At 34.9% G+C, this 15,052-nt stretch overlaps 2 protein-coding genes across 3 annotated transcripts in view; one reads left to right on the forward strand and one right to left on the reverse strand.

The window, feature by feature from the left end:
* Positions 1–11,929, reverse strand: part of LOC140169421 (uncharacterized) — a 34,713-nt gene extending 22,784 nt beyond the window's left edge. The window contains 4 exon segments of the mRNA XM_072192681.1: positions 2,845–2,976; positions 3,529–3,624; positions 4,537–4,697; positions 11,788–11,929. Of these exon segments, the coding sequence (XP_072048782.1) occupies positions 2,845–2,976; positions 3,529–3,624; positions 4,537–4,697; positions 11,788–11,917 (519 nt within the window). The 5' untranslated portion in view covers positions 11,918–11,929.
* A 341-nt stretch (positions 11,930–12,270) lies between these two features.
* LOC140169029 (rhodanese domain-containing protein CG4456-like) overlaps positions 12,271–15,052 on the forward strand; it is a 42,848-nt gene continuing 40,066 nt past the window's right edge. For both annotated transcript variants that reach the window (XM_072192315.1, XM_072192314.1), the window contains exon 1: positions 12,271–12,371. The gene's annotated coding sequence lies outside the window, so the exon portion shown is untranslated. The remainder of the gene's footprint in view (positions 12,372–15,052) is intronic.

Genomic DNA, 15,052 nt, shown 5'->3' on the forward strand with positions numbered 1-15,052 from the left:
TGAAGGGGTAATATTTTTTGTTTTCTTGCTAGGCTTTCATAAAGCAAGCATGTGGTTGAAAAACTGTAATTTTGTATGTAGGCTCAGTATATTGTACACATGATACTAAACACAGCCAAAAAAGAAAGTCTCTAGTAGTTCCATCCCTATTTAATCAGATTCGGATGAGTTTATGGCAAAATAATTTATATAATAATTTTCTATGCACTTTCCAGCGAAGATTGATACCAAATTTGATATCAAAAGTTTAATCACCATGAGCAAAGGAGCCGTTGTTTGGAAATTCGTGCAATTTTAAAAATGACAAATTACGAATTGACCACGCAAAAATCAATGCATGGTATCAGCTTATTATGTGGCCTGAATCATGCCCGTACAGGAATCATTGTACACTTGCCTGCGCACAATTGAAAGAGCGGGGTATTTTATTTGCATTTTGACATGCATGGGCAAACCTTTAACCTGCCGGCCTATTCAGGCGACGTAATTCTTGACACTCACGCTAGCTCTGCTACGTGATACAATTCCCTATGTCATTTTTAAAATTGCACGAATTTCCAAACAACGGCTCCTTTGCTCATGATGATTAAACTTTTGATATCAAATTTGGTATCAATCTTCGAAGGAGAGTGTATAGAAAATTATTATATAAATTATGTTGCCATAAACTCATCAGAATCTGATTAAATGGGGATGGAACTACTGGAGACTTTCTTTTGTGGCTGTGTTTATTATAATATAGGCCAATTGTATATAGGCCTATATGTACATGCATTAAATACATATGTTTTCACCTGCATGCTTGCTTTGTGAAAGCCTAGCAAAAAACAAAAAATATTACCCTCCATTTTTTGATATGTTGTAGACAACATATGGGGGTATAATTCCAATGTAAATTCGCTTCGCGGTCACGTGGGCAACAAGGTCAAATTCAAGGTCAAAGTACAGAAAAAAAAGGTCACAAATTTTCTCTTACTCCTACATACTAAATGATAGCAGATTTGGATTCTTTGAGAGATTAGCTAAATAATGACACCAATTTCAGCTCAGTAGGACCTACAGTTACGGAGATATGGTCGCGACAATATTGATGGTGCGTCATTTTTTTCGCCGAAATTGCAAAAATGGGCGGGCATAGCGCGAAAACAATACGTCCGATTAAGCTAAAATTTGAAATTTGAGCTTTGCCAGCCAAAATCACTCTATATACCAATTTTGAACAAATTTGAAGGGGGTGAGGTGTTTCCCATTGGGTGAATTGAGAAATAATGACCCCTAAATGATTTGTTACATTTGAACTTAAATGCACCACCAGTGGGTCTTGAAATCCGGTTTAGGTCATCAATCATGGTCAACAACATTCATGAGGCGTTTCATTCAGATGAAACGTCCCACAAAGTAAGTGATACAAATGCACTTACTTAGAAGAATTATTAATTCAAATAAATTTGTTCAAATGACTGTTAAAATATAAAAACAGGGAAAATCTGTTCCAACTGACCAGCAGGGAACCAAAGGATGGATCCAAAAGGATACAACAGTGTCACACTAGCAATGGATAAAATTAAAAACAGGGAAAATATGACACAACATCCAATGGGGGAGTAACATAAGACATAAAAACAAAGTTAAAATATAATCGCAAGGTGAAAGATGGACTGTTCCATTTCACAAGCCATCAGCTTTCACCAAGTGAGTATTTTCTCTCAATACAAAAATCTAAGACTATTGTTTTATATCACTCATAAAAAGTCTATAACTTTTTATTTAAGATTTTTAATTTTTGTTACGCATTTATCAAAACATGGCAGGTTTATACAGAAAAGCAACAATAATAATGCACAATGCACTGCATACCGTATTTAAATCAACCGGAGGCGTTACATTTTCCCAAGGGGGGGCATTTATTCAAGGTCAATTTTAGAACGATTAATTCCTGTTAAAATCATTAGGTAAACTAAAAACACACGCTAAAATGACGAACTATGAACTAGAAACACCGACTTCTGGCTCACTTCCGGGTTTCTGATCCAGATTTTCGCCAATTATTGACGCTATTATCGACCATGTGCGCAACTTGGTAAGATAGCATGGAAATATCGGCATTTTGAAACATCTTGGTTGAAAAAAGTGGTGGGGCGTTTATTGGAAGGGGGCGACTATTTGACGAAATACGGTAAGTGTCGATTGGACGACAAAAACTAGCAAGCATAAAAACATTGAATGCCGATCAACCAATAAACTGGCTAGAAAATAAATATCAGTGATATAATACCTTTTGATTGGATGGCAAAAACTAGCAAGCATGAAAACATTGAATGCCGATCAACCAATAAACTGGCTAGAAAATGAATAGCAGTGATATAATACCTTTTGATTGGATGGCAAAAACTAGCAAGCATAAAAACATTGAATGCCGATCAACCAATAAACTGGCTAGAAAATAAATATCAGTGATATAATACCTTTTGATTGGATGGCAAAACTAGCAAGCATAAAAACATTGAATGCCGATCAACCAATAAACTGGCTAGAAAATGAATAGCAGTGATATAATACCTTTTGATTGGATGGCAAAAACTAGCAAGCATAAAAACATTGAATGCCGATCAACCAATAAACTGGCTAGAAAATAAATATCAGTGATATAATACCTTTTGATTGGATGGCAAAAACTAGCAAGCATAAAAACATTGAATGCCGATCAACCAATAAACTGGCTAGAAAATGAATAGCAGTGATATAATACCTTTTGATTGGATGGCAAAAACTAGCAAGCATAAAAACATTGAATGCCGATCAACCAATAAACTGGCTAGAAAATAAATATCAGTGATATAATACCTTTTGAAACCAATAGACAAGTCCCGTCTTGTCCCTGCCAATAGGCTTCACTCTCATCTGTTCAGGGTCTTCATCATCGTTGACCTTACTTTTGAATTTGACATTGTTATCAAATTGACATTCACAGAGATACTGGTGACAAGAGAAACGTAAGTGATAATATCAGTCATTATAAGGTAAAATTCAAAGTCATAAGAAAAAATGGTAAAATTCTGAGTATGGTATCCTAGCTAACACTGTAAAGTGTGCTGAGGCTTGTGGATCAATGTCTAAGTAAACTTGTGCCTATACAAAGCTTTAGCTAGAGACCCGTCCGACCATCATTTGGACAGCCTATCATGAGAATGGACGGCCAACAAAATGCTAAAGCCGTCAGCTAGGCCGTCCAAAAAAAAAGCCTTTTGCGATATACATTGTTGATTGTTAAGTGTTATAAACCTAGAGACTCAACCGGCCCTCATTTGGACAGCCTGTCACAAGAATGGACGGCCTGCAAAATGCTAAAGCCGTCAGCTAGGCCGTCCAAAAAAAAAAAAAGCCTTTTGCGATATACATTGTTGATTGTTAAGTGTTAAACCATTGTTAGGAGCCTCTATAAAAAGGTTACAGACCCCTGTTAGTAGCCTCTAAATGTCTAGAAAAAGGCACTCAGTACTTGCTGTTATCCCCAAAAAATATATTTACCTTGAGAACATCTATCTTAGTCTCCAGTCTGCATTTGACAAAGCCAACTCTCTCTATTTCCCATGCATCCATTTCGGAATAGTGGTCCCCAATCAACTGTAAGAAAAACAAATCCAAACCCATTAATAGAGTGCATATATATATCATCAGCAGAGTGCAACACTATCGTCGGCAGAGTGCAACACTATCGTAAGTACAATAGGATACAATAGCTGCCTTTTGTAAAACACCTAATTTGTTTGCAGCACAATCCCCTCATCTCGCTCAAAGTGTTGATGTTCTGTATACTTTCCTGATGGCCACTAAGCTAACCCAAGATATCACTTTTACATGTAGTTGGGTGTTTGTCTAAAAAAGTGTTATTGGTTAAAAGTAAGCACATTTATTGAAATGTTGCAAATGGCAGCTATTGCATTCTACTGCACTTTACACAATGTTGTTACACTCTGCTGAAGATATGTTACACTGGTCCACATTTTGTGACACTTTGAAAAACTCTAGATTCATCAATCAACAACAGGCGATGCCATAGGTTGTTGGTGAAGTATTGATCAGGAGTTCATCAAAATTTCACATAGGGTATCAATGGGTCAGCAGTGATTTTCTTTAGCTTTGGGCCTCAAGGGTTCACCTTATTTAGAGCATTTGTATTGACTACATTATGATGGGAAATGGGAAGAAAATATCAACTTCAACTTCTTCCAACTTTATTTCAATAATCAAAAAATGGACAAATATTTAAACATTATAATATCTAGGGCAAAATAGTGTAAAACCCATGACATGTATGATAAGAATCTTGACTCTTGACATTTAATGATTTTTTCTTGGAAATATTAGGTACCGGTACCCAAGAGTCAAATACCCTTTCACTTTTTGACTTTTGGGGTAACAAAATTGGGTGAAATTCCATCACCCCCTATGGAAGACATGATGGTTGACCACAGAGGCAGAATAGATTTCAAATGGTGTCACCCATTCAGGTAATCCCATTTTAAAATAATGTACTTGTGTGATAAGGGGTGTATGAATTTCAACTGGAATAGCCCATTTTGGCAGGGCAGAAATGTATTTACCTGTACAAGTTTTGCGTTCCCATTTCTCCTTGTTGATGCTTTTGACAATTCTCTGCAACAACTGGAAAATAATCTGCCTCAGCTCCGGAACCACTAAAAAAACAAAAATTCAGATAAAATGAATGGTTACTGTGAAATTTAAAGAGATTTTGAGAAATTGCCTTGAGAGTTTCTTGCCTCTATTCCACACAGTCTGTGAACACAAATTGGGCCTGCTTCAAAATTGTCGTAATCATTTCGCATGGAATTTGATAGCAAATATGGCTGTCATTTTTGTTCCAGAAGACTGACGTACTAGACTGGTTTTATTTTACATGGGTATGGATAAGATACATAGCTATCATGCTATGTCAGTATCGTCTGAAAAACTTTTGATGGCTTCGTGGAGGACGGGAAAAAGTGACCACGTCGGACGGAATTGATACAAATGGGGTTCCCAGGTTTTTGACATTCAAATCGGTATTCTATCGAAAGTTACAACAATATCTTGTGCGCGTAGCGGACATCACAAGCGCGAAGTCTTAACGGCGGGGGTCCAGCTTAAGGGCCCTGGAAGCCCTCAGGGTATAGTTGCTCTCTCGTGCAATCTGAGCCTTATTTTGGAACAGTTTTCTATAAAAATTTACACCCTTTTTCACAAAAAACACAACTTAAAATTTCAAAGTATTACTGCCAAAACTCACAAATGTCCAACAATGTTGTCAGCTTTTTGTCGTAAGTCATAGTACATATAGTATATGATTGATATAATCACATCTAGGGCTCAACCGATTATTGGATTGGATATCATATTGGCCCAATATTTTCGATATCAGTATCGGATCGGATGTCGGTAAAAAAAATTTTAAAAACAAATTTTCCTTTATTTTTTTACATTTTTTTAGAAGTTTTCTGCTACTTTGAAGAACCACTGGACCTATTCTGATTCCAGATTTGTATGTAATCAGGGTGCGTGCAGCCACCTCTATTTCAAATTCAAGGACTTTTCAAGGACTTTCAAGTACCCAAAAATTAATTTTCAAGTACCTTTGAACGGAATGACCCAGAGATAGGTGTGTGTAAAAAAGTAGAAAAATACCCAGTGGTCTAGTCTCAGCAGCCCAGTGCATACCTGCCAACTTTTGAAAACTAGAAATAGGGACACTTATGAAGCAGAGTGAACGTGAGCGCTCACGACACGGCCGGGGGTCCAGGGGCGAAGCCCTGGTGGGGGTTGAGGGGCCGAAGCCCCCCGAAGCCAAAGTCAGAGGGTAAAAAGAACATTTCAAAGCTCCTGGCTTGTTCTACACTTTTAATAAAAAGTGCTTCCTTCTTCCAGAAAACATGCTTTAAAGTTTTGAGTTTCCTATACTTTTATGCACAAGAGACACTCTTAAAAAATGTTTTTTTGCTTTATTACATGACCAATATGGCTTACGTTGATATATGTGAAGCAGAAAAATAAAACAATAATTAACCATTTGTGCTTGCATCCACTGCCTCCCCCACCCTCACCAACTGGCACCCCATCCTGGGCCTTGATGGTCAGTGTGCTTTTGGTTAAAATTTCAGGACGACAAACATTTTAGCAGATTTAGCACCCCAAAAGAGACCATTTTTGACTTAAAAACCTGTTTTGGACTTTTGTTGAAAAAATGCTTCCTTCATCCTAAAAAAGTGGTTTTAAATATTCACTTTCCTATACTTTTGTACATGAGAGACATTCTTCAAAGTGTTTTCTTGGCCTAATAATATGGCCTACATGATTGAAATTGATATATATAATGCACAATATAAAAACAATGATTCATCAAATTTTTGACCCCCACCCCTCTTCGGGTATGTGGGAGGGGGCCCACATGGGGGGGTACTAATTAATGTGCCTGAAGAATACATTTTATGATAAGAGTAATTTGTAAAATTCGGTATGTTAAACATACACAGTGATGTCACTACAAATTGGGACTAAAATAGTAGGCCTATCCCAAAGGAAATACATAGGCCTACACACACTCACTCACCCCCACCCAACCTCCCCCACCCCACCCCCATGTTCACAACGACGACGGCTACACAAAGCCAAAGGATACAGCTAAAAGGTTCATATCAAACTTTTGACCGAAGTTTGTTTCCATTTAGACTTAAACATGACTTGATATTAGAGTATACATATAGGCCTATACATCATCAGCATCATCAGTCCAGCATCATCTCAAATGTCATCGTTCATTAATGCACATGACATACTTCTTACTTGGGTAATATTCATTGAGGAAAAAGAGATGAGTTTTTGAACGCAATACCGACACAATCATATAACATGCTGGTCCGATAATGGACTAAAATTCATCAATTTTGGGCATGAAAAGGTGTTCTCAATAAGATAAAAATTTGACCACATGCATGCTAAATGGGTACCTTTATCTAGTCGAGTCATCCAGTCAGGGTTCTAAGGAATTTTCATTTTAAAATTGGAAATATATGAGTCCAAAAAGAGTTAATGTGTATATATAGCCTACAAAATGAAAAATATATAGGCCTACAAGACAGATTTATTTCCAAACTTCTTTACTTATTTATTTGTAACATAATTTTTTATTGTTTCAGCACATTTTTTCTTTAAGGACTTTCCATAAATTTCAAGGACTTTTCAACAAAATTCCAGGACATTCAAGGCCTTGAAAAGGCATTTTGATTTTCAAGTACTTTCAAGCACTTTTTTGGCTTTTCAAGGTTCTGCACGCACCCTGTGTAATTGATGTCTAGAATTCCATTTATGAAAGCTGCATAAATATTGGAGTTGTCATTTTCTTAAAATGGCTGTTTTACGTCAAAATATGGATGTGAGGGCGCTTTGCATAAAACACGCACACATTCTTTTCACAAGAAATTTTAATGACGCCAGTTTGAAGATAATCACATGTGGCATATCCTCAAGAAATTTGGGCATTATATTGCGTTTCGTTTGACCCTGGCACCATTTTTTGTATTCTCAGGAAGCCTTCCATTGAAACGTACACATTTTAAAGTGCATTGACCCCTGTACAGTTCAATGGGAGCATTCTATACAATATTCAAATGGCTGCCAAAATTAAACCGTACTATGTAAACCGCTCAAATTTCTTGAGCAGATGCTAACTATGATTATCTTCATACATACATCACTGAAATTTCCATTTGAAAGATCGTTTGCATGTTTTATGCAAAGCGCCCTCACATCCATATTTGGACGTAAACAGCCATTTTAAGAAAACGATAACTCCAATTTTTATGCAACTTTCATAAATGGAATTCTAGACATCAATTACATACAAATCAGCACCAACTTTAACAGAATTAGACATATACTAGTGATTATTGTCAAAAATATTGATTTTCAGACCCCACAGACCCCCTGTCCAAATACTTGTTTTGGCCGGAACCAACTCATTTTTGGCCGATTTGGATGAAAATGGTGTCAAAATGCTCAGGAGATCATACTGCAAATAAGCCTGTTCCCTAAGAAATTTGAAGCATCAGGATTCCTTAAGGGCTGGGGTATGAACGTTTGGACAGTATTTATTTTGGGACATTAGAGCACATCAGACATATCGAATTGCATTCTGAATATGAAGAATGTCATTCTGATATCAAATAATTTTGATTTTTTGTTTTTTTCAATTTAATACACATTTTATGGCAAATCATTAAAAATTGATATTTTTGATATTTAACAGTACTTGAAGTAAACTTTATAAATCTGATGATTTATACTTAAAGTGTATGTAGGTGGGATGAAAAGCCGACGATCAATTGAAAATTTTGACCTTTCATATTGAAGATATGGATTTTTTCCCAAAACACCAAAAAAATTAGGTCTTTTTGGGAAAAAAATCCATATCTTCAATATGAAAGGTCAAAATTTTCAATTGACCGTCGGCTTTTCCTCCCTGCTACATACACTTTAAGAATATATCATTAGATAATTTACTTCGAGGACTGTTATATGGCTCAAAATATGCTAAGGTGTCATATTATAGCCATATATTTTGACATCTTTTTTTAAAAATAATAATTATAGAAATGGAATATTTGCTAGTTTAGTGGCAAGTTTAGGTAGTAAAGACATAACATACACAATTTAAGTAAAATCCTTTCACTCTAAATAATAAAAAAAATAAAAAATAGCTGTAAAAATGCCTATTTTTACACTTTTGTTTGTAACATGCCAAGAGACGCCTTTTTTCAACAGCTTTTAATTTTTTTTATGGATCCTTATAGAAATTCATGTGACCTGTTTCCCAAAATGGTGCAGTAAACCAATCAAAAAAACAGAAAGAGGCATTATGAATTATAAGTTAACAGATCAAGAAAAGGATTTAAAAGTTTGCCTTGCGTATGTTACTATTGTCTGTCAAACTTTTGATTGATTTTGAAGTCCCTCAGTTTTTTATAAACAGAGACTTGAAGCATAAACTAAAGGGTAAATCTATTGTAAATAACTTCATTTCTCCATATTATAATCAATTTGTAAGTGGCTGCCATCTTTTTGAACATATAACAATTTTAAAATTTTTCTTGAAATGTCTGTCAAAATATAACATACGCAAGACGGTGCTGTAATTCCTGCTAAACTAGGGTGATACAGCTAATTATGCTACATGACATAGCATTTAGCTCCACCTAGCTTTGTGGCACTATCACTTTGTGAGGAGAAGCTTTTTGATGACACAATCCATTGTTAAGTGTTGTCTGTCAAACATTTGTACGCAAGTAACATACATAAGATTTGTATGTGTCTGTCAAAAATAACATACATAATTTGTTTAAAAAATTAAAAATCACTTGATGTTCACATTATGATGATAGTTTAGAGTTTATAAAAGTGTTTTAAAACATGTGATTTATAAACTGCATGTGATCTTCATTCAATTTCCCATCTTGAACTACTGTTTTTGCCAAATTATTATTCTGTATGTTACATTTGACAGACATCTTGCGTATGTTATGGCTTGACAGACACACATATTTTATTTATAACAATTTATCCTCCTTATTGTAATATTTGGACACATTTTTTTCCACAATCAGTTGCTGTAGGTCCTACACCTAAATAACCACAAAATACCTTATGTAATACTTTATAAATTTTTATTTGATTGCAGAAAATCATCAAAATTGTGTCTGTCAAATATAACGCACGCAAGGGCTAGAAAATTAAATTTGTGAAGTAAATGGTCTATAACTTATCTTTCTTTTAGTGTATTATGAACGATATATGTGCATACTATAATTTAAACCTGGTTGGAGACCAAAAGAAAAGAGCTGGAAAAATAATTGTGTGTTACACTTTTATGACACCTTAGCTTATTTTGAGCCAAATATCAAAAATTTGAAAAATATCAAATTTTTACAATTTGTCACAAAATTTGTATTATATATTGTGATTTTTAAAAATGAAAATTATTTGATATCAGAAAGACATGCTTCAGTATTCAGAATGCAATTCGATAGGTCTGAGGTGCTCTCATGTCCCACAAAAATACTGTCGAACGCAATAAACGCTCATTTTGGATCCCTTAACCCACCACTATTGAGCACTTATATTTCAATTGTTTTTTTGGTTTTTTTTTGTACTTACATACGTACGCCCCAACGGCTTGCGCTTGTCATGCTTGTTGTGAACGACATCATTGCAGACTCATTTTTCACGTTTTTAAGACTTGCTGACTTTGAAAGCCATTTTTTATGTTTCTGGTGAATTTATGAAATTTTTTTGCAAATAATGAAAAAATATGCGGTAAGTTTTGGAGCATGCAAATCTACTACTTTTAACAATGGTTTGATGGAGAAATCCAGTTGATGAAATTAACACTTTGTTTGCAATGTCCACATTGCATATATTATAGAGGGCTTTCTTCAACTCAGAAGTTGCGACCACAGTAGCTCACAGAGAGTGGCTTTTTTTTCTTTTTGTGATCCCCATAGGGAAAACCAAAAAATTGAAATTTGGACACCAGAAACTTGAGGATGAAGCATTGCTCGAAATACCATGCAAAAAGTCGTGCATACATGCACAGATGCATGTAACTTTGCACGTAGAATTTTGCTAAAATTTTGTGAAAATCAGCCAATTTTTAAGAAAAAATAAGAATTGTGCATGTTAAGTTATTATTCTGTATTTCAACCCCTGGGATGAAGGCAAAAATGTTCTGGTACCCGGTACTTTAATATCCTTGTTGATAAGAAGTTGCCATGCTGTGATAGATTTCATCAAGTAAAATAGCTTTTGTGTAAAACTGATCGCCGTGGTAAAAAATGATGCATTTACTTGCTTGTTTGTACAGTAATTTTTATTTTAATTATTCATCACAACAACCTAATAAATAATCTGTTTAAAAAATCAGTAAATATTACATTATAATTAACAACGATGAACGTCACAGACCTTCGTTTTTGAGGAGCTCAATTGCACTAGAGCTCCTCTCCTTTTTTAAAACAACATCATTTTCTTTCAGGAGTATGATTTACTGAGCTCCTCGCTACTTGGATCCCTAGATGTTTTTTTATACAGATGTTGAAATATTGAGCTCCTTGTTGAGCACCTTAATAAACTCAGGAGAGTGATTTAAAACAGAGGCTCAGCTCCTGCAATTTTCAAAAATGAAGGCATAAAAGCAATTTTAAGACAAAATCAAAATGATACCTTTTTTTTGTATTATTGCGGCAGCATATGTTTTAGCATCAACAACATGTTAATTTAAGAAATGCAGAAAGTATGAAAATTTCCTAAAAATGTGCTAAGTTTTTGCACCTGTTTCTGACCATTTTCAGACCAAAATTTTTATTTGAACATTTGACATTTGCATGTTTGATGAGGTGTAGACCCGGTCCAGGTATCATGTGTAGCTTTTAGCCAACGAGGGATTGCTGTTCGCGTTCTGGCACGTCGCAGCCTTTCCCGCGATCCCGGTAATGATTAAATCATAAATATCCGTCTGGACGCAAGTTTTTGTTTTAACTTGCGTCAAAACAGACGCACATTTTTTAAGCCTTAACGAGACGTCTGAAACATGCTAAAGCTAAGCATGTAAGCTTAAACAACAAACTTGGACTGCATGCAAATAATGATTGAAAAAAAAATGTGATAATAAAATAGATTGTAACATGATCGTATGCAGCTAAAATACAATTCCAAGCCATATTTTTACTCGCAGGTTCTTACCAACAACCTCGTGCTCCAATGCAATTTGTAGCTCGGGAATTGTGAGGTCTGGGAGCTTCAGTCGCTCGCCATAACGCTCAAAAAATGAGCACAAAACAGCGAAATTTGGAATCTTGTACACGGACGCCATATTTTGATAAGCTTCTTTCTGTCGGTGTTTCTATGAATACTTTTTGATGAAAATATTTTTATTTTTGTAACGTTTTAATTCCTTTCAAAATTTTAAAATAAAAAGGAAATATTGAAATAATTTTCATACCGTGTTTTTATTCTATATATATCATTAGTATGTTGAAATTAACATTGATAGTTATAAATTTAATGCATAATTATTTTAACTTCTCAAACGCTTAATTGGGTCATGGATTGGGTGTTGGTAGTCTTGGTTCCAGCCTGCTTGTGGTCTTTCGTCGCTAACGTTTATTTCGGGCAGTGACAAAGGCGTCGAAGATGACTGGGATATAGACTATGCAACTCCCAGTCCATAATCAAAACAGTCAACACTACACAACTCATGCATGCTTTGGTTTATATCAGGAAGCTTCATGCAGGTGGAATGACATTAAAATTGTCTGATTTTGCAGGTAAATGGTGTTGATAATTAGTGATCTTGTTATGTTTAATTGAGCAACAATTGCAGTATTGAGGTACAAAAGGCAAACCTTAAAACACACAATAAAAGTTACTGTTATTTTGTTACTTTTGTATTACAAATAACGGTCAAAACAGACACATCATTTATCGGTATGATATTTTCGTATTGGTGCTGCCCTAGTACGAGGAACCCATACAGTACTTAGCTCTGCTAGTACGGTATGGGATGATCTGTATGCAGAAAGCTAGTGCAACGTAATTTCAATTAGAGCTTGTACGAAAACATACAAGGCTCCAGAAGCTTGAAAGGGCATTTCGTGATCCACACAGCCTCATCCCCCCACTTTTCCCAAAAAAAGTTGAGATTTTTACACCACTGGATACCTCTGGCTACATAATGTTTATGTACCAAATATTTCTTGCAGATTAATTCGTTTAGCAAAAATATCGCCAAATTTGAATTTCGTTCTGGTGAACAGAACGAAATTACAACACATTGTCTATGGGAGCAGTGTAAATAAATGTAATACGTAAATCATGCATAACTCGCAAACGCAAAATCGGAATCAACTGAAATTTTGGAAATAAGCTTTTTTCGTGGATATCTACTGAAAAATGTCATAAAAAGAGGATGCTAGGATCACGAAATCCTCCTTTAATTTGTTTAAACATGTATTCAGGCCATGCGGTTTAACCTCGCCGACTTTTTGTCACACACTGATTTTTGAAATTCGCGACACTCTTTCACCTTCAAATGCCCATATTTTTCAAACCATACCCCCAGCATGATAAAAGTATACATTTTCTGAAAGGAAATTGAACAAGGAATCCAACAAGAGACTCAGAAACACTGTCAGATGTAAGGTTCAAATGCTACATTTATGTGAATGAGACAAAACATCAACTGACAGTGGTACAGGGGTATAATGTCACTAACATTTCTGTGTTACCCCTGCATCTTATTTTATGTCATTTTCTAATAGATCAGAGTAAGGGCTTTCCTGCAATATATAAATGTATGGGGGTTATCACTTTGGTAAAATGATACAACCCTTCAAAAAGTGACCAAAATAGAATTGATTTTTCTTATTGTCTTGGAGGACATTGGCCTATCATATACCCTAAAGCAGCTAACTATTTTAACTTTGTACAAAATAAAAGTGTGGATAATAATGCCAGCTTTCTTTTGATACCAAATTTATTGATAAACACTCATTTTTAAGGAAAATAGCAACATATTTGCACACACTGACTACGAGGCTCCCAAAATGAAAACTTGGCTTACAGTTTTGTGCAGAGTGCCCGCTACCTCCACCACCCCTGCCTTGGCCAATTGGATTGAGTCCCATTCTATAGATGTTCAAGATATTTTACTGACACCTTTCCACAATTAATAATGGTGTTTTAGCTGTCATTTGATACGAAATTTACTATCAAATTTATTATTATTCCAATGATACATTAAAAAAAACTAATGACCACAGTGAAAAATGTGATGCCACTCACCCATTTTAGATGTCAAGTTCAAAGCACATGCTCCTGGTCGCATGTCATAAGTTGGGTACAATTTCCATTACATGGTCAAAAATGACAACAAATGTATTTTTGGATATGTTGTATATATTGACAACATCTAATAATTAACACCATTTTTAACCTTATCACATGCTTAATTTTTGAGATAATGCTTAATTACCAATTAATTAATACACAGGTGTCTATGTAAATCTCAATTTTCAAATTGCGTTTTTCTCAAATCGGACCTCAATTACAAAAATGACTGTAAAATTTTTATTTTATGCAAGAATGTCATCAGATTTGGAGGATATGGTCTCAATACATTAATGCTTCAAATGAACTATTTAAAATAAATGTACGTATGTTAATTACATTGTGAAGGTCAATGACCTTTTTACGAGTAATTAGCTTAGACGGTTATTCTATTATTAAGGAAATGAATATCAAGAAGAGAAATGTACATTAGCATGTTGCTAAAAATACTGAAATTCAACTAGGATTTCATTAAAAATTTAAAAAAATGGAACATTATAACCATTTAAGGTGGTACTACACCCCTTGATGAATTTGTGACTATTTCTCTCATTCTCTCAAAAAATAATAACACATTGGTTACAAAAGTTATGTAAATTATAGGAGTATTAGGAATCAAGTTACTACACTGGAATTTCAGTGACTCGAGACAAGCGGTATACTTTATTTATGATAAAAGAGGTACCGCTAGAATGTACCTCATTTTTTAACTTACCGGTATATAATGAACCTCTTTGTCTTGAATCACTGAAATTTCAGTGAAGTATATTGGATTCCTTACCCCTATAATATACATAACTTTTGTTACCAGTGTGTACACAAAATGTAGTCATTTTGTAGTTACTTTTTGAGAAAAATGCAAAATTAGTCACAAAATTTATCAGGGGGTGTAGTACCACCTTAAGTAGTCAGTAATTGTTTTAGTTGTACAAATTCAACATTCAAAGCTGTCAATACATCAAACCCTCACTAGATTTGAAAAAATAACCAGTAGTTATGACATGCTGACATGTGAAATTTCACATAGGCCCTATTGCACACTCCCGCATCCGCCTGCTCCACATCCGCCTGCTCCTCCACCCCTGGCATTTTTCATTTCAACTGATGTGATTTTTCTACT

This window comes from Amphiura filiformis, chromosome 14 (genome assembly GCF_039555335.1).
Source record: "Amphiura filiformis chromosome 14, Afil_fr2py, whole genome shotgun sequence".
NCBI lineage: Eukaryota > Metazoa > Echinodermata > Ophiuroidea > Amphilepidida > Amphiuridae > Amphiura > Amphiura filiformis.